Here is a 23167-nt window from a genome sequence, read left to right on the forward strand (position 1 = left end):
CGACATCTTCTCTGGACCCTTCAACATGTCATTGATAAAGATGAACATCTTGCCAAGGCCATCCCCACACCCTCACTTCTTGCCTTCAAACAACTGCACAACCTCAAACAGACCATTGTTTGCAGCAAACTATCCAGCCTTCAGGAGAGCAGTGACGGCAACATCACGCAACCCTGCCACAGCAACCTCTGCAAGATGTGCTGGATCATCGACACAAATGCCATCATCTCACGTGAGAACACCATCCAGCAGGTACACGGTACATACTGTTGCAACTCGGCCAGTGTTGTCTATCTGATATGCTGCAGGAAAGGATGTCCCAAGACATGGTACATTGGGGAGACCATGCAGATGCTATGACAACTGACGAATGAACACATGAATTCGACAATCACCAGGCAAGAGTGTTCTCTTACTGTTAGGGAATACTTCAGCAGTCATGGGCATTCGGCCTCTGATCTTTGGGTAAACATTCTCCAAGGCGGCCTTCATGACACACGATAATGCAGAGTTGCTGAGCAGAAACTGATAGCCAAGTTCCGCACACATGAAGATGGCCTCAACCGTGATCTTGTGTTCATGTCACACTACCTGTAACCCCCACAACTTGCCTGGGCTTGCAAAATCTCACTAACGGTGAGACAATATGCATCTCTAATCTGTGCTTAATACTTTCTCCACTCACATTGTCTGTATCTTTTAAGACTTGATTACCAACAAAGACTCACGTTCCAACCATTATTTTGTAAATTGAATTTGTCTTTATATGCCCTGTTTGTGAACAGAACTCCCACTTACCTGATGAAGGAGCAGTGCTCTGAAAGCTAGTAGCTTTTGCTACCAAGTAAACCTGTTGGACTTTAACCTGGTGTTGTGAGACTTCTTATTGTGACCTCCCCCAGAGAGGAATTGAAAATTTGGGTCAGAGTCTCTGCAATCTCCTCCCTTGCCTCCCAAAGCAGCCTAGGGCACAGTTCATCTGGACCTGGGTAATTATCCACTTTCAAAGCTGACATCACCTCCAATGTCTGTTCTTCCCTGTGTCAATTTGCTCAAGAACCTCCGGTTCCTTTCCTTGAATTTTTTACTATCGTCCTCATTCTCTTGGGTGAAGACAGATGTGTGGTATTCATTCACTACTCTACCAATGTCCTCAGCCTCCACCCACAGATTGCCCCCTTTTTCCCTACTGCTTTCCTGATTATCCTCTTCCCATTAATATACATAGAATATCTTGGGATTTTTCCGACTTTTACCAGCCGGAGTTTTCTCATCCCCCCCTCTTTGCTTTCATAAAATCATAGAATCTGTACAGTGCAGAAGGAGGCCATTTGGCCTGTCGAGTCTGCACTAATCACAATCCCACTCAGTCCCTATTCCTGTGACCCTACATATTTACCCTGCTAATCCCCTTGACACTAAATGTCAATTTAGCATGGCCAATCCACTTAACCCACACATCTTTGGACTATGGGAGGAAACTGGAGCACCTGAAGGAAACCCAAGCAAACATGGGCAGAATCTGCAAACTGCACACAGACAGTGACCCGAGCCCAGAATTGAACCTGGGTTCCTGGCATGGTGAGGCAGCAGTGCTAACCACTGTGCCACTAAGCTCCACCTGCACTTTCTATACCTCATTGATGTCTCAACTGATTTGTGCCCTTTGTACTTATCAAAAGCCTTTCTTTTCCTCACTGTATCCTGAATATCTCTGGTCATGTATGGTTCTCTGGGTAAGTTACTCCTTCCTATCACCTTAGAGGGAACATGCTGGGCTTGCACTCTCCCCAATATCCTTTTTGAATGCTCCCCACTGCTCTTCTATAGGTTTTCCCATTAGTAGCTGTTGCCCAGTTGTTGAGGAGAAAATTGTAGTGGGTTAGAAAAATTTTAAATAATTGGGGATTTAATGCACTAATTAAACCACTAAGTGAATGACTTCAGATCAGATTTCAGAACAGGGAAACTGCCTGCATAAAGGCATATAAGAATGTGATTTGAACAAGTATTTCTGATTTAAACATGTATTTTGGTATGTTAAATGTATTAACTGTGTTTTATACAAGTAATTGCACTTTAGCCAAGAGCAAACTACTGTGAGGGATGATGGAATTAGGAGACAGAACCACATTCTTTGGAAACAACAAAACCTCAGAATGTGCAAGTTCTTATCAGTGAAAGTTGCTAGCAATAATATTTTAAGGGCTACTTATGAATAGAGTTTTTCACAATATCCAGATAAGACAGGCCCCTTCTCAGTTATGAGAATGTACATCTGTCTTGTTTGGCCAGTGACATAGCAGAAGTTGTTGGTAACCCTAACTTTGACCTTTGTAGCTAAGTGTCAGGGGTTCCTAGGCAACAGAGGAAGAAGCATCTGTAATAGAGGGAGGAGGCATCTGGATTCTAGGGACCAATTAAATCACATGATGACAGAGAGTAGCATGCAATTGGCTAAAGTATGTGACAAGTGTTATTGATTGATTTGTATTGAAGATAATTCAATCACAACTAATGAAAGGTGGGAAGATGTGATGTGAAAAATGTATACTTGATCAAATCGTGCATTGTAACCTCAGTTATCTTGGAAAGCTCAGAGCCTTCTCTGTAGAGAGGCATTGGACTGACCAATTTTGTGTCTTCCTTCAATTATTGGTTAATAAACACACATCTTTAGACTGGGACTCTGGCTTTTGTGAGTTTTTGTATTGGCAATGCCCAGCCTCCAGAGAACCTTGCAACACTAGTCTACCTTGGCCAGATCCTGTCTTATTTTACTAAAATCCATTCTTCCTAAGCCAAAACTTTTTTTTTGCAACTTGTCTATTTCTTTGGCCATAACAAGCTTAAATTTACCATGTTGTGATCGCTATCAGTAAAATGCTCCCCATCACCACCTCAACCACCTGTCCAGCTTCATTCCCCTGAATCAGGTCCAACACAGCTTCCTCTTTTGTTGGACCCTCTACATATTGATCTAAAAAGTTCCTCTATAAACACATTTCAAGAAATCTACTCCATCCAAGGACTTACCACTATGTATATCCCAGTTAATGTTGGGAAAATTGAAATCACCTAATATAATAACCCTAGTGTCATTCGCTTTACACATCTCCACAAATTGCACCCACACTTGCTCCTCAATATCACTCTATCAGAGTGTCTATAATGAACACCTAACAATATGGCTGCCCCCCTTTTTTTCATTCCTAAGCTCTATCCACTAAACTTCATTTGATGTCCCGCTCCAAGATATCATTTCTCCTCACTGCAGTAACTGACTCCTTAATTAATGAAGCAAGACCTCCTCCCCTGTCTCATTTGAATATTCTATATCCCAGAATGTTGAGTTGCCAATTGTGTCCTTCCTTCAACCGTTTCTCTGTGATGGCTGCTATATCACTCTTTCACATATCAATCATTGCTCTCAACTCATCCATTTTACCTGCAATACTCCTGGCAAAACAGTAGGAGGCATCCAGCCTGGTCTTACTCCCTTGAAATACAGCTGCACTCCCTCTGACTTGTTTGTTTTGCTATATGATTCTGTGCCCTTAATCTGTGAACAATCTATGTCCCCTCCCCCTGCTAAATTAGTTTAAACTTCTCCCAACAGCACTGAAAAGGTCATTCTTGAATCAAAACTTTGGCTCAGATCTTATGTTCCCCAGAACATCCACTGCAAGTCCCCAGACAGAGATTGCACAGGAATTATCTGGGAAGTTGGAAAATTACCTAGTGTTTGGAACCCTCCAAAACTCTAAAGTTGGAAACTTTGAATGATTTTGACTTGCTTAGCAGAATAGTTACCTAGGAACGTTTGGGAGGATTGAAACCAGTTCTAACTCCTGGGTGACTGTGCTACTGACAGCCCCCAACTGCCTGATATCCTACCCACTTATAGTTATCTTTTCCTGTCAAAGTGACTGGGCCATTTAAACTTATTGGTTTGGCAGCTAGTGCCATAAAGAGAGATGTAGTTTCACTATCCCTGACGCTGCTAAAGTGCACTAAAGGCCACCAGGAGCAGAAATGCTGCACAGTTCTTGGCAAGCCAAGGTTGGAAGTTTATGCGAGAACTATGCAGGTCCAGACTAAGGTACGGATGAAGCAGAGTGGCAACCCAATAGTGATTGCATGTGCTAACTTTCTCTCCGCAGATGTTGCCTGATCTTTATTTTTATTCCTGTCTCTTTCCCCATCAGTTTGCCAATTGTGAGGAACCTGGAAGTGTTTACATTATTTGTTGGAAACAGTCAAAGTTAGAGATGCCTGATACAGAGCATGACCACAAAATCAAAAATAGAGACTGCATTTACCTAGCTTGTGGTAGACTTGTGGGATTTTGTTCTGAGGTGAAAATGCTATTGTAACTGGAAAACTCAACTCATAGAAATAAAACTAAAATGTAATCATCATTCAGACAAATTTTATTCATTCTTGTGATGTGTCACAGGCAAGGCTGGCATTTATTTCCCAACTTAAGGTGATTATGGGTCATGTTTTTGAACCGCTGCATCAATGTTGTATAGGTAGCATTTCATTATTCAACTGGGTAGTTTGCTAGGTCATTTCAGAGGACAGATGAGAGTTGACTATATTGCTCTGGGTCTAGAGTCAAGTGTAGGCCATTTCAGGTACTGATGCCAGATTTCTTCCCCTGAAGAATGAGTGAACACGATGGGTTTTTATTTAAAAAAAAGAGTAGTTGCATGAACATTACTAATGAGACTAACATTTTAATCCAGACTTTATTAATTAATTGAATTTAAATTCCCTCTGGTGGGACTTGAACTCTTGCCTTTCAAGCATTAACCAAGGTCCAAATATTATTAATGGTGTAACATTACCATGTTACAATGAAAAAAACTGATAGCTTTGATATGCAGCTCAGCCAAGCAACAAGTCAGTAAATTAATGAGACACCACCACTCAGTAGTAAAATTGATGGTGAGGGAGCTGCAGTTCGGTGAAATAAATCAATACAGCAACAGATACAAATGAGTTAATGGTGCAGTGTATACAATGCAAATAAATTAATTGGTATGCATGACAAAAAAAAAAATCAGTAACTGGCACTACTGAATCAAATTAATGTAGTAAACACCTTGGAATTAATACACAATTGATACTTCCCTTGGCCAAAATATGTTTAAATGGAAAGGCTATGTTTTGGTACAAATTCAAGTTAGAAGACAAAAGCCAAATTTTGCAGAAGCTAGAAATGGTCAGCAGGTCCAACAACGTCTATAGATAGAGAAATTGGATTGAATTTTTCCCTCCTCATGCTGATCAAATCCAGTTTGGGAGGACCAAACAGATGTGTGGGGCTACAGTTTATACTTGTTAGGCCATTCTTGCCATCTCATATTTTCCCTTGATCAGGGAATGTGGCAGGTTGTGACCCAGCGCTCAGGTAAAGTAATATTGGGTTTGCTATTTAAACACCTACTTCAAATTTTCAGAGGTTGCAATTTTCATGATGGCGAATGGATTCCTGAAAATTGTGGGAATCATACCATGTAAGTTAGTTTGAGCCCTGGGGGAAGCTTTTTGTGGAGTCAAGAATCTCTTGCCAGGTAAGCTCAAATGTCATAATCAAATGCTGGTTAATAATGTAGTAATTGATCATAGGGTTCTGTCATCAAAAGTTAAGTGAATATTAAATTGACCAGCACTCTGAGGCCCCAAATGCTTCAGAGTATTAGAGACATCTGAGCTATTGAAGCATTCTTCCAGTCTCCACTAGGTACAAAACCAATGGATATCATTAGCCAGAGTTTGAAATATTCATGACATAAAAAAAAGCCTTTCAAAATCCTCTTTCAAAAAAATTGCATCTTTTATAAGCTCATAAAATTGTCAATTAAATAATGTCCCCTTTGCAGCTGTGTAAACAACTCCTTACGGGACTGAATTGATTGAGTCTTGGAATGCTACTAGGCATTTGTAATGAGACCATCTGGCAAAACAAGTGTCTGGTCATTTGTTCAGCTGGCTTTGTTAATTCAATGAAACCATCTGGCAATTGTATGTTTCATGATTTTCTTTTTATTTCACTAGCATTTCAAAGACTTGTTGGTGTTATATATGTGTTCTGTACCTAGTGTATTCTTGGTAAGTGGACATGGTAAATGTATAGACATGGGAGATATACAAAGATATGGAGAAGATGTGCAGCATTGGTGGTGGTTTGGGATGGCACAATGCGAATAGATGGGGGTGTGGGAGAGGTGAAGGTTGAGTGCCATGAGGCTTAACAAGTATGAATATTGGAATCAGGTCTGAGCCAATGCAAAGCAAATTAGAAAAACAGACCAACAATAAAAAAAATTGAACTCAATGTTGAGTACAGAAAACAGTAAAGTACACAGTCAAAAGGAAGTGTTTTCACAAAGCTTGAGTTGAGCTTCACTTGGAACAGTGTAGCAGGCCAAGGGCAGAAAGGTCAGACAATTAAAACAGAAGCTTGGGGTCAAACTTGATTGATGTTCTGCAATGCAGCCACTGAGTAGGTACTTGGTCTCCCAAAGGTAGAGTGGGTGAATCCAATTGTGGTCCAGGGACGAGGGAGAAGGGATGAGAACAGAAGTACATTAAATTGAACGGACATGGTCAAGGTCACTGTCAACTGCATTTGGAGGGGCTGGGGCAGTAGGTGGACGGAAGAATCCTTGAGTGAAAAAAAAGGAAGACAAATCGAAGAAGTGCTAGAATGGAAGATTGTGTCATCCAAACATATTGAGAAACTGGGAGAATGGAAATACAGTCCTTCAGGAAGTGGGCTGTGAGAAAGTGTAGTGAAAATATCTATGGGTATATTGGTTGATTGTTTCCATTTCTAGGGTGGAATGCAGAGTTAAGGGAGGAAAGAGCAGAGTTGGAGATGAACTATGTGAAGATGATAGTAGGATGGAAATCACTAGTTAAAATCTTTGATTTCAAAGCAAGAGCAAGTAACAGTACTGTAATGTCATTAATATACTGGAAAAAGGAAATTGACTGAGTAAGACTATAACAAGAAATGTCAACATATCCCACACAAAAAAAAACATACATAATTAGCACTCATGCAAGTAGTCACAGCAGCATGGAGGAAGTGAGTGGAGTTAAAGGAGAAGTTGTTCAATGTGAGAATAAATTCAGCCAGGTGGAAGAAGGTGGTGATGGACGGGGTCCATGTTATATATTACATAAAGCCATTATTATCTAAGCTGAAAGAGGATAATAAAACAAAAATTCATTGTCTGCCTAGCACAATGCTTTCACAGTTCCAGGGGGATTCCAGAACAATGGTGATAAAAAGGGCCAGTGTTTGGGTATACTAGGTTTGGAGGGGGGTCTTGTGAGCAGCAGAGCCTCTGTTCAACCCAAGCAAACCAAAGGCCTTGGGTCAAAATGTAACCACTAGGGTTTTAAGGTTGGGATGACGAGCTACAAAAATTGCCATGAGCATGAAATGGCAAGGTATAAAAATGGCGTACGAGTCTTAATATAAGCACAAGAGATAGCACTTCAGCAGAGAAACACAAAGGCACAGTATGAAGAGCAGACCAGGAAGTCTGGTCACAGAATTCCCTCTGTCTTGTTATCACTCACTCACTTGCAAAATACTGGATCAGTCTGAGTCAAGACTGAGTCTTGCAGTCTGGTAGGAAAATTGTAGTTATACATCACATTATATTCTCAGGATGTAATTAAGCAGGTCACAACCTAATTCTTTGCTTTTGAGGTGTACTCACTGTAGTTCTGGAGCAAATATCGCAGTTAATACCTACACAGTGAAGTGAATTTGCTTCTGGTGTTGCTTGTTTGAGGGAGCATGTAAGCCTGGGCAAAAAATAAACAGCCTTGTTCTATCGCAAGACCATCTTTACATCCAGCTGAACTAACAGATGAGAAACTGCATAGTTACACGTCCATTTTACTAGCATTAGATAGACATTAGAAAGATTCAATATGTGGACAGCATTCATGTGTTAATTCCATCCAGCAATGTGATTAAACAGCAGATTGATTAGACATGAGGGGGCTGACCAGTTTCAGGTCCTCTCTAAAAGTTGTGCACTTTCCACACTGCATTTAGTTTCTTCAGATGCCTTGTCGCCAAACCCTAACCCTAAAGGGAACACCGGAAGCTGCTGCCTGAAAGGTAGGTTTGAGAGCTTTTATTTACCTTCTCCCACTGGCTTCCCATTGGTTTCACAAGCTGTGGACAGCCATTGCACCCCCTCCCTGAACTCATCCGAGGCTGCTGACTGACTGACTGCAACTGGAGTTCTCACACACACACACATGAGCCATTTTCTGTGATTCTGCCTCCAACCTCATCAGGCTTGTGCAGCATGAGCTGTAGCAGGAGCATGACCAGATTTGGACACAATTCTAATTTTTAGGTCAATGATTCCATTTAAATCTCACCTGAAAGATAATATCTGACAATGTAGACATCCCTTGATAATATAATTTTAGACTGACACTTCAAATGTATTGTGGTTCTGGAGTGGGGTTCAAACTGACCAAGCACTCACAGGAAGAGTTTGTGCAGGGTGACAAATACCCTATTCCAACAAAGAGATTAGGAAAATTATTGACCTGAATGTCATCTCACTTAACAGAATTTCTCATTTCCTTCTATTATTTGACAAATTTTCTCACCATCTGACCTCCTACTTCAATTAATATGAACAAAACATATGCAACAATAGGCTTTGTGCAACTTATGTATTTGAATTCAATACCTTCATTATGGAAGCTACATTGTTTTTGTTGTCCATATAAGCTTTCAAAATGTTCACTATCAAACTAAGCATTAATTGGCAGAATTCAGTACAAAAATTAATGTCCATCATTATTAAAAAGTTAACTGATTTCACAGCAGTTACCTAGTGCAGCATTACATAATCAGCCAAAACTCATACATTCCGTATCATGCACTTTTCTTTACATATATACTGTGTAACATTGCATAACGTTGCAGTTGGCTATTAGAGAGTGGGCACTCTTTTGGAAATTATAGTCTTCTTTTCAATCTTGCTTCAGTTAAATAGTCATTGTGCACATGATGAACTGAAAAAGAAATTATAAAATATTTATTAAGTGTTAACGACTCCCATTTGCAAATCAAATCAAATTAAACTGCAATAATTTTACTTTAATGTTTATCCCTCACCCAGTGATGTTGCCTCCTATTTTTGCTGCCCTCCCCTTCAGTAACTCACTCAAGTGACTGTTATAAACCATAATAATGGATGGTGAGTGTATTCAATCATGGGAGAATCACACTAAAGTTTGGCTCTGGCTACATGTTCTGCAGGGGTTGCTGGGTATCAAGCAGGAGCAGAAATCATAGTTGATTGCAATGTCTCAACCACCATTCTGGGCTGAGATCAGTTAGTTCAGTAGAATGGGGATTCAACTTTGGACTTGCATGTGTTACTCCTACTCTTCACTGAGCTGAAATTTTAAACGAGTAATTGTGAAAAACTTCTCTCACCTGAAATCTGATTTAGAGAATTTGCAAGGTAATGAAGTAGTGATTCTGCTGAAGGTTGGAATTTTCCCCATACCATTTAGGGTACTGGTACACCAATTTTTCACTCTCCCATTTGGCATACAATACTGAACTTGGGGTAAAATGTAATTTCTGTACTTTGGTTATAATCATAAATGTCCCCAGACTTTCTCAAGTGGGATAAAAACATTTCATTGTTGGTCATTAAATAATAGTTTCTAAGTTTTTTTTTACATAAACAGTTTTGATCTAAGGAAAGGTATACTGGCATTGAAGGCAATCCAGAGGAGGTTCATTAGGCTGATTCTGGGTAAAGAGGGATTTTCTTATGAGAGGTTAAATATGTCGGGCCAGTGTTCACTGGGGTTTAGAAGAATGAGAGGCAACCGTATTGAGGTATATAGGATTCTCAGGGTTTTGACAGTGTGGATGCTGAGAGGCTGTTTCCCCCTTGAGTGTGTGTCTAGGATCACAGGCATAACCTCAGAATAAGAGTTCACCCATTTAAGACAGAAATTAAGTGGAGTTTCTTCTGAGGGTAGTGGATCTGTGGAATTCTTACTTGAGACCTGTAGAGGTTGGATTGTTAAGCCTGTTCAAGGCTGAGATAGACAGATTTTTAATCAGCAAGGGAATCAAGGATCATGGGGATAAGGCGAGAAATTAAGAGTGGAGGACAGTCGTGATCTCATTTAATGGCAGAGCAGACTCAGTAGGCTGAATGGCCTACTTCTGCTCCTACATCTTATGGTCTTATTTGTGCATTTAAGAATACAGCAAGATCCCTCACCCTGCCATTTGCAACTTGTGGGAGACACAGTTAGGCCCAGTTTTTGCTTATTGTTGTAATAATCACTGACTTGTTAGGGCATTTCAGGAGAAATTATTTGCAATATATATGTAATTGAGTCACACCGAATGCCATTCAAGATGAGGGGTACCAGCTTTCCTTCCCCAAATGCCAGTAGTGAAATTATGTTTTTAATGACAATTATAGGGTGGATAGATAAATAATACTCAGTGGAGGAGGGTCAGATATAGAGAAGGAAGCAAGTAGCAGCTGATGGCTGAGACTTCTTTGTTTTCCATTTGACATCCCAGGCACAATGGAGAAGGTGCCTGATGATGGGTGGGGTTAGTTGCCACAGAGTTGAAAATGTGCTGGAAGACACTTTCAGCTTGCCTCTCTCTTTTCACAGAATCTCTACAGTGCAAAAGGAGGTCATTTGGCCCATCAAGCCTGCACCGACCACAATCCCACCCAGGCCCTATCCCTGTAGCCCCACATATTTACCCTGCTAATCCCCTTGACACTAAGGGGCAATTTAGCATGGTCGATCAGCCTAACCTGCACATCTTTGAACTGTGGGAGGAAACTGGAGCATCTGGAGAAACGCGCACAGACATGGGGAGAATGTCTGTGTGGAGTCTGCACAGTCACCCGAAGCCTGAATGGATCCTGGCACTGAGAGGCAGCTATGCTAATTACTGTGCCACCTTTTGGCAGGTAGCTAAGCAGATTTAATTAATGATTTTAATAGCAACTAACAGGGAGCTCATTGCACCACCTTTTTGTAATAGAGACAGAATCAGAAAACTGGGACACGATTGTACACTGAACCACTGGGAAAGCTTGAAACAAAGAAGAATTATTTCACATTAGACTTCAATTAGTAGTGAGTTGTATTGTCAGGTGTGAAGAAGGTAAATGTTCTATAAAGCAGCATTGCAGAATCCGAGGTTTGAAAATCACATTCGAGTACTGGAGTTGAACACAAGTCAAATGAATGGTTCTTCCCCTTGGTTAGATTAGTACATCAATTCATCTATTAAAATGAACCTGCAAGTGTACATAAGAATGCATCTATACTCACATCATCATATGCAAAATTAACAACTCCTTGTTGGGAAGCATCTCTTCTTCTGAAGGCCTCTGATGGGAAACAAAGCAAAACATTTAAATAATAACAGATTAGACAAATGATGTAATGAAGCTATGTGAATGCCAAGCCTAAAGGTTTCCAAATTTAAAATATAAACTGAGCTCTCCACTTAACGATTCATGTCTTTTGTGCGACTCAATTCTTTCTTGCATAAAATAAGATGATTTTATTTTCTCACCAAACAATGTATCATAAATAGAAAGCAACATAAACAGCATGGTACCACGACTTAACTACTGAAAGGCATTTCCATGGCTGTACCTATTAGTGATGTTGACAGAGTACTGCCAAATCGACAAATAGAAGAGGATTCAAGCTGAGAAATAACTCCCACAAAAAAAACTGATCTCATTACTTCACCCATTATAATATACAACCTCATTTTTGATTGAAAATGGTTTTGAAAGTGAAGTTTTGTTTCAAAATCAAGGAAACTTGAAAACAGTTCAAACATAAAAGTCAGAATTTAATAATCTAAAGAGCAAAACTATTTTTAATTTAATAACACATTTAATTGAAGAAAGTATATCTGAAAGAATTGTTAGTTAATTTTCAAACAAATCAGTGAAAATCCACAATGGGGACAGGGATTGGCAATTGTCCTGAACGGAAGTGGTGGTCTGACAGTAAGAAATTCCAATAAATGGTAATTTCTTAAACATATTCAACTGTGTATCAGTGCTATTTTCAGGTAGGTCACAAGGTATGAGGCAAAGAAAAAGTTAAGTGAACGTAATCATTTTTAACTTTAACTTTTTTTAGTTGGTCTTTTATTTAAAGAAAGTTAAAGTTACAAACTTATTTTGCACTTTACAATTTTTTATTTAATGAAACAAAGTTCTTGCTGGTGTTCAAACATAGGAGGATAAAGAAATGAAGGGTGTGTTGCAACATAATCTAATCTCTATTTTACTTTGAGTGTCATGACTGCAATATGAACCTGAACAGAATGAAATACTATTCTCTCTTGCTCTACACAAATTTACTGTGCAAACATTATGGGCTGGGTAAATAATTCACTGTAAAATGGATTCTGCTCCTGCCCTCACGATAGACTTGGTCCAAATGTGTACCAATTGGCTGAACTTGAGGGGTGAGGAGAAAATGACTTCTCTTAACATCAAGGAGCTGTAACAAAACTGAAATCAATGACAATGAAGGCAGAAAACTCTCCACTTTTTGGAGTCATTACCAACAGAAAGGATGTTAGTTGGGTTGTTGCCAACCCATGATCCCAGCCTCAGAGGTGTGACTACAGGAGTACCTTGGGTCATGTTCTAAATGCAACCCTTTTCAGCTGCTTCATCAATGTCCTTTCTTCAAATGTAAAATCAGAAGTGGGGATCTTTACTGATGATGGCCCAATGTTCAGCAACATTTGCAAACCCTCAGATACTGAAGCTATCCTTCCCATAGGCTACAAGACCTGGCTTAGGCTGATAAACATGGCAAGTAACATTCTTGCCACATAATTGACAACAGAGATTCTAACTCTCTCCTTTTATTGTTCAGCATTACCATTGCTGAATCCCTCACTAACAGCCTGGAAGCTACCATTGACCACAAACTGAACTGGACCAGCCACATAAATACTATAGTACAAGAGCAGATCATGGAAACTTAGAAAATAGGAGCAGTAGGCCATTTGGCTCCTCAAGCCTGCTCCGCCATTCATTTTGATCATGGCTGGTCATCCAACTCAAAAGCCAATATCGACTTCCCCCATATCCTTTGATCTCCATTGCTCCAAGAACCATACCCAACTTCTTGATAACATGTTTTGGCCTCAACTGCTTTTTTGGTAATGAATTCCATAAACTTGCTACTTCCTAAACCTTGTCCACCATTTAGAAGGTACAAGTCATGCCTGCGATAGAATACGCTCCATTTTCCTAGATGAGTGCAGCTTCAATAACATTCAAGAAGGTTGACACTGCCCAGAGCAATGTGGTCTACTTGGTGAAAACCCCACCCACCATCTTCAATATTCACTCTCTCCACGACTGATAGACAGTGGCAGCAGTATGTATTGTAAAGGAGATGCACTGTAGAAATTCACCAAGATTCCTTAGACAGCACCTTCCAAACTCTCAGCCTACACCACCCAGAAGAACAAGGCCAACAGGCAAATAGGAACACCACCACCTGCAAGATCACCTCTAAGTCACACGGCTTTGTGACTTGGAACTCCCTCACTGTCACTTGATTAAAATTCTTGGACTACCTCCATAGTTGTACCCACAGCACTTGGATTCACCGGTTCAAAAAAGCAACTCTCTATACCATTTCGAAGGCAGCAAGGATTGATAATAAATACTGACCTTGCCAGTGAAGTTCACATCTCAAGAACAAATATAAGAAAATATTTAACCGCAAAATTGCTCATGCAAATATGATAAAATATGATAAAATAAAAATCACCACTGACCCTATTAAAACTATTCCACACAGTACAATCTGTACTATTCTGTATCTTTATGGAGTTGGTATTGCAGCGAAGAATGCATTGCCAGGGGAAGCCTTCAAAGCAGAGACCACTGCATCTTTTAAAGGCAAATTAGATAAGTATTCCCAGGATAACTAAGCTTTGCTAATGGCACCCATATCTTAAGAATAGAGTTTAAAAGTTAAATGAACATTAAAAAGGTACTAGGTTGAAAGGACTGAATGTCACATTAGCATGGAAGACTGGAAAAACTTGGAAACTTAGTCACACTTCAGTTCCATTGTATAATACCAAAAACAAGTCAGCTCAAAAACAATCTCTGTACAAATAATCAGTGGCCGTAGCTTTTATTGATTTTGCAAATACAAGATCGCAGCACTTCTGATGCTGGAAACCTTAAATAATAATAGAAATGCTGGAAATATTCAGCTGCTCTTGTGGTATCTGCATAGTGAGATAAAGAATCATCATCCTCTTATGTTAACTCTATTTCTCTCTCCACACATATTACCAGAGCAACTAGTGCATTTCCATTCCTTCCTGTTTTAATATTTCCAATGTAGCTTATTCAGAATGAAGTACAACGTACCATGTTCACAGAGGAGACATACCTGTTAGAGCCCGGAGTCTCACACAACAAGCTACATAATCATCAAATGAGATCTTCCCATGGGTGCTATATCGTTTTACTATTCCATTCAAACCTTGAGGAGACAATCTGTACCCTAGTCAATGAAATGGATAGAAAAATGTTCAGAATATTACACAGTTCTTATACATTCTGAAAATATGAAACAACATTTTGTGCATGAACATTCAAGTTACAAAATAACTGGATAATTTAACTAGATTTTTTGCATCTTGCGCTGATAGAAAATTTAAAGACAGAACTTATATGATCATGATAAAGGACAGACTGTTTATAAATCTCAGGACTGTACATTAGTGTTCTTGGATATTTTAAACCAGTTGAATTTTTAGAATTGTGATCCTTAGGTTTTCTTCTGTTAAATATAGAAACAAAATATTATCAGGGAGATCTCCCAGGATATTTCCTGTTTTCTTTATACAAGGTAAAATGAAGCAGAAAGCTCGGTTGGAAACTTGGATGGACAAATGGTAAATGGAGTTTAATTCGGACAAATGCGAGATAATGCATTTTGGAAGGTCTAATACAGATAGGAAATATACAGTAAATGGCAGAACCCTTAAGAGTACTGATAGGCAGAGGGATCTGGGTGTACAGGTACACAAGCCACTGAAAGTGGCAGTGCAGGTGGAGAAGATAGTCAAGAAGGCATACAGCATGTTGCCTTCATTGGCTGGGGCATTAGAACCTTAGTTAGGCCACACTTGGAATATAGTGTTCATTTCTGGTCGCCACACTACCAGAAGGACGTGGAGGCTTTGGAGAGGGTGCAGAAAAGATTTACTAGGATGTTGCCTGGCATTGAAGGCATTAGCTGTGAGGAGAGGTTAGAGAAAATTGGTTTGTTTTCTCTGGAACAATGGAGATTGAGGGGTGACCTGAAAGAAGTCTACAAGATTATGAGGGACGAGGACAGAGTGGATAGTCAGAAGCTTTTTCCCAAGGCGGAAGAGTCAATTACTCGGGGACATAGGTTTAAGTGCGAGAGGCAAAGTTTGAAGGAGATGAAGGAGGCAATTTTTTTTTTTTTTTACACAGAGGATGGTGGGTGCTTGCAACTCACTGCCAGGGGAAGTAGTGGCAGCAGGTACAATAGTGACTTTTATGGGGCGTCTTGACAAATACATGAACAGAATTGGAATAGAGGGATATAGTTCCCAGATGGGTAGGGGGCTTTAGTTCAAACGGGCAGCATGGTCACTGCAGGCTTGGAGGGCCGAAGGATGTGTTCCTGTGCTGTTAGTTACATTGTATCACACTAGTGCTCTACTAAAATGCAAATGGGATAGCCTAGCTATTTGCAATCCTGACTGCAAAATGGGTGATCTATCTAGCATTTTCACAGACAAAATTATATCAGGATTTCCTTCATGAAGCAACAGAAAGTGGTTCAAGCAGGGACTGGACAAGTAATGGTGAATTGAGTTAGTAATAGAACAGAGTCAACCAAATGATTTAGGGTTTGAATCCGACAATTTAAAATATCACTGAAACAAAAGTTTAAAATTTATTTATTTGTGCCACAAGTAGGCTTATATTAACACTAATTAAGTTACTGTGAAAATCCCCTAGTCGCCACACACAGGCGGCTGTTCGGGTACACTGGGGGAGAATTTAGCATGGCCAATGCACCTAACCGGTTTGTCTTCTGGACTGTGGGAGGAAACCCACGCAGACACAGGAGAACGTGCAGATTTCACATAGACAGTGACCCATTGGAAGTGAGAGTGCTCCCAACTGAGCTAGAACAGACATCCAAGACAATTGTTGCATTCCTGTAATAACTGGGGAGGTTACAACAGGAATCAGTAATCAAATGTAATGCATTAAAACCTCTCACTTACCCATAGCACCAATAGCTTGTTGTAGCTCCTGGGGCTCTACAGTTCCACTTCGGTCTCGGTCAAAGGTAGAAAAATTCTGCCGCCAGTTACTCAAAACAGTCCACAGCTCTTTGAATTCTGGAAAGCCCATTGTGCCAGACATATCTCGCTGGAAATTACCATTAAGGGACAAAACATCTTTGAAAGAAAGTGATCATTTACTGCTATGCAAATATTGAAGTCAACAGTTAACTGTAATATGGTAATAATCAATGAATCCAAAGCTTAAAGAAGTAAATTGAAAAGGAGCCTGCAAAATAAAATTCAATTTTATACCTAAAAGAAATTCAAGCACTAATTGTCTCGCGTGTGAACTATCTTCAGCCAGCTTTTCTCTGCACTAAGTACATGAATAAGAAAGGAATAGAAATACATGTTGATTGGGTTAGATCACGTAGGGTAGGTAGATTTGTGTGGAGCATAAATACCAGTGTAGACCAGTTGGACCAAATTACCAATTTCTGTGCTGTACATTCTTTGCAGTGCCAATATAGACACTCAGACTCTGATTTTTCTAAAATAAAATTTTAATTTTGTTTTCTGCCAAAATGGTGGAAGGATTGAATGCACACAGTCACATGGATGAAAAGGTTATTTTGACCAACTCGATACTGTTGTGTGACTGCAAGCACAAATGGCATTAACTTTTTCCCCCCAGGATGTTACTAATACCATAAACTCAACTGCTTTGTGAATCGTGGGACTAAATGGGAAGTTCCTAAATTCTAAGGTTCCCGTCTGATGGAAGTGAGGCAGTCAAATTGGGATTTCTGAGGTTACCAGCACGAGAACCAGAACTACAACAGGTCGTGAATGTAGCCCAATCCATCATGCAAACCAGCCTCCCATCTATTGACTCTGTCTACACTTGCTGCTGTGTTGGAAAGCAGCCAGCATAATTAAGGACCCCACACATTCTCTCTTCCACCTTCTTCTGTCGGGAAAAAGATACAAAAGTCTGAGATCACTTACCAACCAACTCAAGAACATCTTCTTCCCTGCTGCTGTCAGACTTTTGAATGGACTTACCTTGCATTAAGTGAATCTTTCTCTACATCCTACCTATAACTGTAACAATACATTCTGCACTCTCTCATTTCCTTCTCTGTGAATGGCATGCTTTGTCTATATAGTGCGCAAGAAATAATACTTTTCACTGTATGTTAATACATGTGACAATAATAAATCAAATCAAGAGTCATTGTGAAAGAACAAGGGTTTACTTGATACCATAAAATAACGATGCACTGTACAGAATATAATTTTAACATTATTAATTGTCAAAACTTGCATCAGATTACAAGTCAGGCAAAAACCACATGCTTAAATTTGACCTCTACATCATGGTACCTTTAATCACTAAACCACTGGGCAGTTATTTTACTGGTGGCATCAATATACTGTTTTCAGCTTCATTCTGAGTTATTTATCAGAAGTACCAGTTACTTCCTCAAAGTTATTTTGAAAAATTGGGCAGAATCATATAGCAGTGAATGTCCCAGCAGTGGGACCAGGAATGAGCGGGACTTTCATTTGCAGGCGGAATAACTAGCTACGTGTAATCATGTGGCAGCCAGCCAATTAGCTTTGCAAAGTAACATGGCCAGTTGTGTGGTGGGGCAGGATGGAAGTTGCCAATCCTGCCATTGCCTTGCTGTGGTCAAAGATTTGGCCATATATGTAAACAGTACATAGATAAGATCTACCTTCTGCAAGCCAGCTACACCGTGCCAAAAACAGAAGGTCAAAACGTAGAAGAAAGGAGCAGGAGGAGGCCATGTGGCCCTTTCAGCCTGCTCCACCGTTCATCATAATCATGGCTGATCATCCAATTAAATAGCCTAATCCTGTTTTCTCCCCATAACTTCTGATTCCATTTGTCCCAAATGCTATAGCTGGCCGCCTCTAGAATACATTCAATGTTCTGGCATCAACTACTTCTTGTACAATAACGTCCAAAAAGTGTTATGAAGGTGGTGAGAAGGTTTGACTCCTGATCCAGCAGTAATTGCCAGAATCTGCCACTTGCTTTGAGCAGAGTGAAGATTATGTGCTTCACAAGTTGGTGCGTGGTTCACTTGGAAAGGTTAAACAATTTACTGAAAGGGTTAGATGATTTTAGTTGCAAAGTATCATTCAGCAAAAATCAAACACTAAACAGGAAAAGCAAGCTTAATTGAACTGGTAGATGTGCTAAGTCGTTAGCTGAGGAATTTTAAAACAATAATTAGCTGAAAAATGTTTCTTCACACCGAGTGATGAAAGGCAGAACTCATGGCGGGCAGGTGTGCTTCAGTCGAGTTTAGGAGTGAGACAAAGGAGTTCAGAATATTGCAGCACAAGTCAACGCATGCACGATAGTGGGAAGTGTTCCATTTGCGTGAACAATGCCGAATGCACTTGCTCAGGAGAAACAGTGGCTAGTCAGCTCTGACAAAGGGTCATCCAGACCCAAAACATTGGCTCTATTCTTTCTCCACAGATGCTGTCCGACTTGCTGAAATTTTCCAGCACTTTGTTTCAGAAAAGGTGGTGACTTTAATGTAAATTTTGAGAGTTGGTCTTAGATTGTCCATGATGGTCCTGCCCTTCATACATCGGAATAAGTTTTGAAACCTGATCCTGTTTTTCTCCTGATGGTGATTGAATTGTCCCACAGCAGTGTCGTGTCATTGGATGGATTTCCCATTCTATTGCTTTGTTCAATTGTGTTGGGTCAACTCAAATTTGGACTGGTCCATTTGATTTTGGAACCAGCTGGCTGGGTTTATAACTGACAAAATAGTCCCTTGTTGAAGCATCATCTCTGTCTCACTTCTTACCCATTCTATCAGTGTGTGGAGGACCTTCCTGGGTGCAAACAAATAAATAAATGAGTTTTGCATCTGCTCTTAGCGTGATGTGTTTCACTATTTTCAATCTTCCCAAGCTTTTGAAGAGTTTTGGAAATTCTCTTCTAGATTCTTTGTTGTATTCTTTGTCATTGACTTCTTCAGCTTTCAGGAGTAGTGATAAATTAGTTACAAGGGCTGGTTACCATTGCTGCTCAATGCCAATGACCCAGGTTTGATTCCCAGCTTGGGTCACTGTCTGTGTGGAGTTTGCACATTCTCCCTGTGTCTGCATAGGTTTCCTCCAGGTGCTCCAGTTTTCTCCCAGTCTGAAAATTGTGCTGGTTAGATGCATTGATCTGAACAGACACCGAAATGTGGCAACTAGGGGAATTTCACAGTAACTTCATTTCAGTGTTATTGTAAGCCATACTTTTGACTAATAAACAAACTTAAAAAAAGCTTTAAATAGCACCTCTGTACTTCAATATTGCATCAAGGTGACCTTTAACTTTTAGCTTGATTCCTCCTGGAACTTGGTGTGATTGGTGAAGGTCAGAGATTAAACTTTTTGCAGTTAATTAACTTCATCAGACAGAATTGAGACTGCTGCACTTCAACCTAACTTAAATTCTGCATGATGTCCTTTGACTTCAATGTTGGCACTGCAGTAGTGGTTTTGAATTATTTTTGATTTCACCAAAAAAAGTGGTTTCCTGCCTGTCTTGTTCCTATACTTCTTGTAAAGAGCATCCTTTTTGCTTTGCAAACAGAGGTATTTTGACTTTGTCACAACCACAACATTTTGCAGTTCTGTTGGGACACACACAAAAAAGGAAAAGAGAGACTGAAGTTAACATAGGCCCCTTAGAAAATGAGATTAGGGAATTAGGAAATGGCAGAGGAGTTGAACAAATCATTTGCATCAACCTTCATGTTGGAAGACACTAATAACATTCCAAAAATTCTAAATACTGAAAGAGTGGGGGTGGAGGAAATAAATACAATAACAATCACTAGGGAAGAAGTTCTAGAGAAGCTCATTGGGTTAAAGGCCGATAAGTGCCTGGATCTAATGAGTGGCATCCCAGAGCTCTGACAAAGGGTCATCCTGACTCAAAACGTTGGCTCTATTCTTCCTCTACAGATGCTGTCAGACCATCTGAGATTTTCCAGCAATGTGTTTTTGTTTCAGATTCCAGCATCCGCAGTATTTTGCCTTTATGTTTGTTTTTATCATAGACCACGTTCGTAGAGTATGGCATAAGATTATTCGGCCCATCGAGCCCACAGCAGTTCTCTGCAGAGCAATCAGTCTCATTCTCTCACTCTGATCCCTGTAGCCCTTCAATTTTACTCCCTTCAAATGCTCACCCAATTTCCTTTTGAAATCTCCCATATCTCTGCTTCCACTGCTCTTGTACATAGCAAGTTTCACGTCAGTACCACTTACTGCACATAAAATTACTTCCTCACATTCCCCCCTTTCTCCTGCCTGAAACTTTAAATCTGTGTCCCCTTGCTCTTGTAGCTTCAACCAAAACAGCCTTCCTTTGTTTCTCATTGGAATATTCAGCTGGTCGACTTAATGGCAAACATGACTGCTCATGTTTAAAATCTGTACAATTCTGCAGTAAATGAATACTTTTGTCATTAAAGGATACATCTAACATGGAAATCATTAGCCTGCAGGTCTCCATGCTGAATGCTGTAGAAAAACAACTAGGTTAGAATACCACACAAAATTCACAGAACAATCACCTTTCAAAATGTACATTCTATAGTCAAAACTATTTAACTGTCTACACCAGAGCTGTTGGACACACACACTTATTATCTTGCTCCCCCATATAGAATGGGCATTACAGCCTTCCTTGACTTTGGGGCCATCTAAGTTTTGACCATGAAGAAAAACCTAGCAGCTTTAAGTCAGCCCAAAGTGCTTGAAACATAGAATAATACAGTGCAGAAGAGAGGCCCTTTGGCTAATCAAGTCTGCACCAACTCCTGAGAAACACCTGACCTCCCACCTATTCCCATTTACCAGCACTTGGCCCACAGCCAATGAAGTACTTGTTGCTATTATAATGTCGGAAATGTGGCAACTGATTTACATACAACCAGCTCCCAATGATCAGATTATTTTGAGATAATCTGTCGTCATGATGTCAGTGGGGACAAAAATACTGGCAAGTGCACTGAGGTTTACAGCATCCAAAATCAGTCATTGGGTGCATAGGGGTTTAAAAAAATACAATTAGAGCACTCAACACGAGGGAGAGAAACCGCAATGGAAGGTGTTTTCGGAGAACCGCAGCCCACAGTTAAAACTGAATGTAATACAACAACTTTACAAGCCACAAAGCTACAAATGTTCGAGAGATTTATTCTGAATCAGCATGGCATGATTAAATGCTGGCAAAACATTTGAGCGCCGCACCTGCGCAAGGATATTTTGGCCCTGGAGGGAGTGCAGAGGAGGTTTACTAGGCTGATACCGGAGTTGAGGGGATTGAGCTATGAGGAGAGGCTGAATAAACTAGGCTTGTACTCGTTAGAGTTTAGAAGAATGAGGGGAGATCTCATTGAGACGTATAAGATGATTAATGGGATGGATAGGATAGAGGTGGAGAGACTCTTCCCGCTCAAAAAAGACAGTAGGACTAGGGGGCACAGCCTCAAGATAAAGGGGAGGCGGTTTAGAACGGAGTTGAGGAGGAACTTCTTCACTCAAAGGGTGGTGAATCTCTGGAATTCTCTGCCCGTTGAAGTGGTGGAGGCTGCCTCGCTAAATATTTTTAAGAAGCGGGTTGATGGGTTCTTGATAAGAGAGGGGATTAAGGGTTATGGGGAGAGGGCGGGAAAGTGGAACTGAGCCATGACAGATCAGCCATGATCTTATTGAATGGCGGGGCAGGCTCGAAGGGCTAGATGGCCTACTCCTGCTCCTATTTCTTATGTTCTTATGATATGCAAACTTTGCACCAAAGCAACATCTGCTTTTTAGTATCAATATTAACATCATGGAACCATGTTACCACTATTCAGCCAAGGTTTTCTAGCTATTCGTTATAATAAAGTGCTTCTTCCCTACAACTGCCAACAAGCAATGATCAGAACATATTTCAAAAATTACAAATCTTATGCTCGTCCCATTCAACAGTTATGACTTTAATAAATTTTGAAGCAGCCTCGACAATTTAATTTCAAAAGTAATTAGCTGATACAAAGAATCATCAAGGATGAATCAGCAGATGGTTTAAAATTGGACATTTACAAGTTAATGAGTGAACGATGTGGGACTTTTAAATTGTACAATGTGGTTTAGATACAGACAGACTTTCATTTAAATCATGCCTTATTAAGTCACAAACATCTCAAAAAATATTTCAGTTACAACACTTGAAAATGATCGGATGCATGTAATGAAATTGTGGAAGAAAGTTTGCTTTCAGCAAGATCTCCTGAACAGCAATGCAGATAGTGGTCTAAACTAATCTACTCTTTGGTAGCATTGGTTAAGGAATGAATATTTATCCTTTAGCAACAAGACACTGCCTCAGTATTGATTGGAAAGTGACCCATGGTTACATGCTCAGGTTCTGAAATGAGGCATAAACTGCCTCATAAATTGTTCATTTCGGCAGGAGAAATAAAAGAGAAGCATATTATTTAAATGGTGAGGGATTGCAGACCTTTGGTGTATAGAGGGATCTGGGTATCTTAGTGCATGAATCACAAAAGGTTTGTATGCAGGTACAGCAAGTGATTCGGAAAGCTAATGGAACATTATAATTTATTACAAGAGGAACTGAATACAAAAGTATTCAGGGATGTTATGCTTGAGTTATGAGGGCACTAGCACTAATCCACATCTGGATTATTGACTACAGTATTG

The 23167-nt window shown here is 40.0% G+C and overlaps 1 protein-coding gene across 1 annotated transcript in view; it reads right to left on the reverse strand.

Annotated features, from left to right (window-relative positions):
* Positions 1–8713: 8713 nt before the first annotated feature.
* Positions 8714–23167, reverse strand: part of sri (sorcin) — a 48252-nt gene continuing 33798 nt past the window's right edge. Inside the window, exons 4-8 of the mRNA XM_080210318.1 lie at positions 20934–20977; positions 16400–16547; positions 14518–14631; positions 11392–11450; positions 8714–9072 (exon numbers count right to left, since the gene is read on the reverse strand). Coding sequence (XP_080066444.1) covers positions 9046–9072; positions 11392–11450; positions 14518–14631; positions 16400–16547; positions 20934–20977 — 392 coding nt within the window. The 3' untranslated portion in view covers positions 8714–9045. The remainder of the gene's footprint in view (positions 9073–11391; positions 11451–14517; positions 14632–16399; positions 16548–20933; positions 20978–23167) is intronic.

The sequence above is a fragment of the Carcharhinus amblyrhynchos genome, chromosome 2, assembly GCF_965287045.1.
Source record: "Carcharhinus amblyrhynchos chromosome 2, sCarAmb.v2.hapA, whole genome shotgun sequence".
Taxonomy (NCBI): domain Eukaryota; kingdom Metazoa; phylum Chordata; class Chondrichthyes; order Carcharhiniformes; family Carcharhinidae; genus Carcharhinus; species Carcharhinus amblyrhynchos.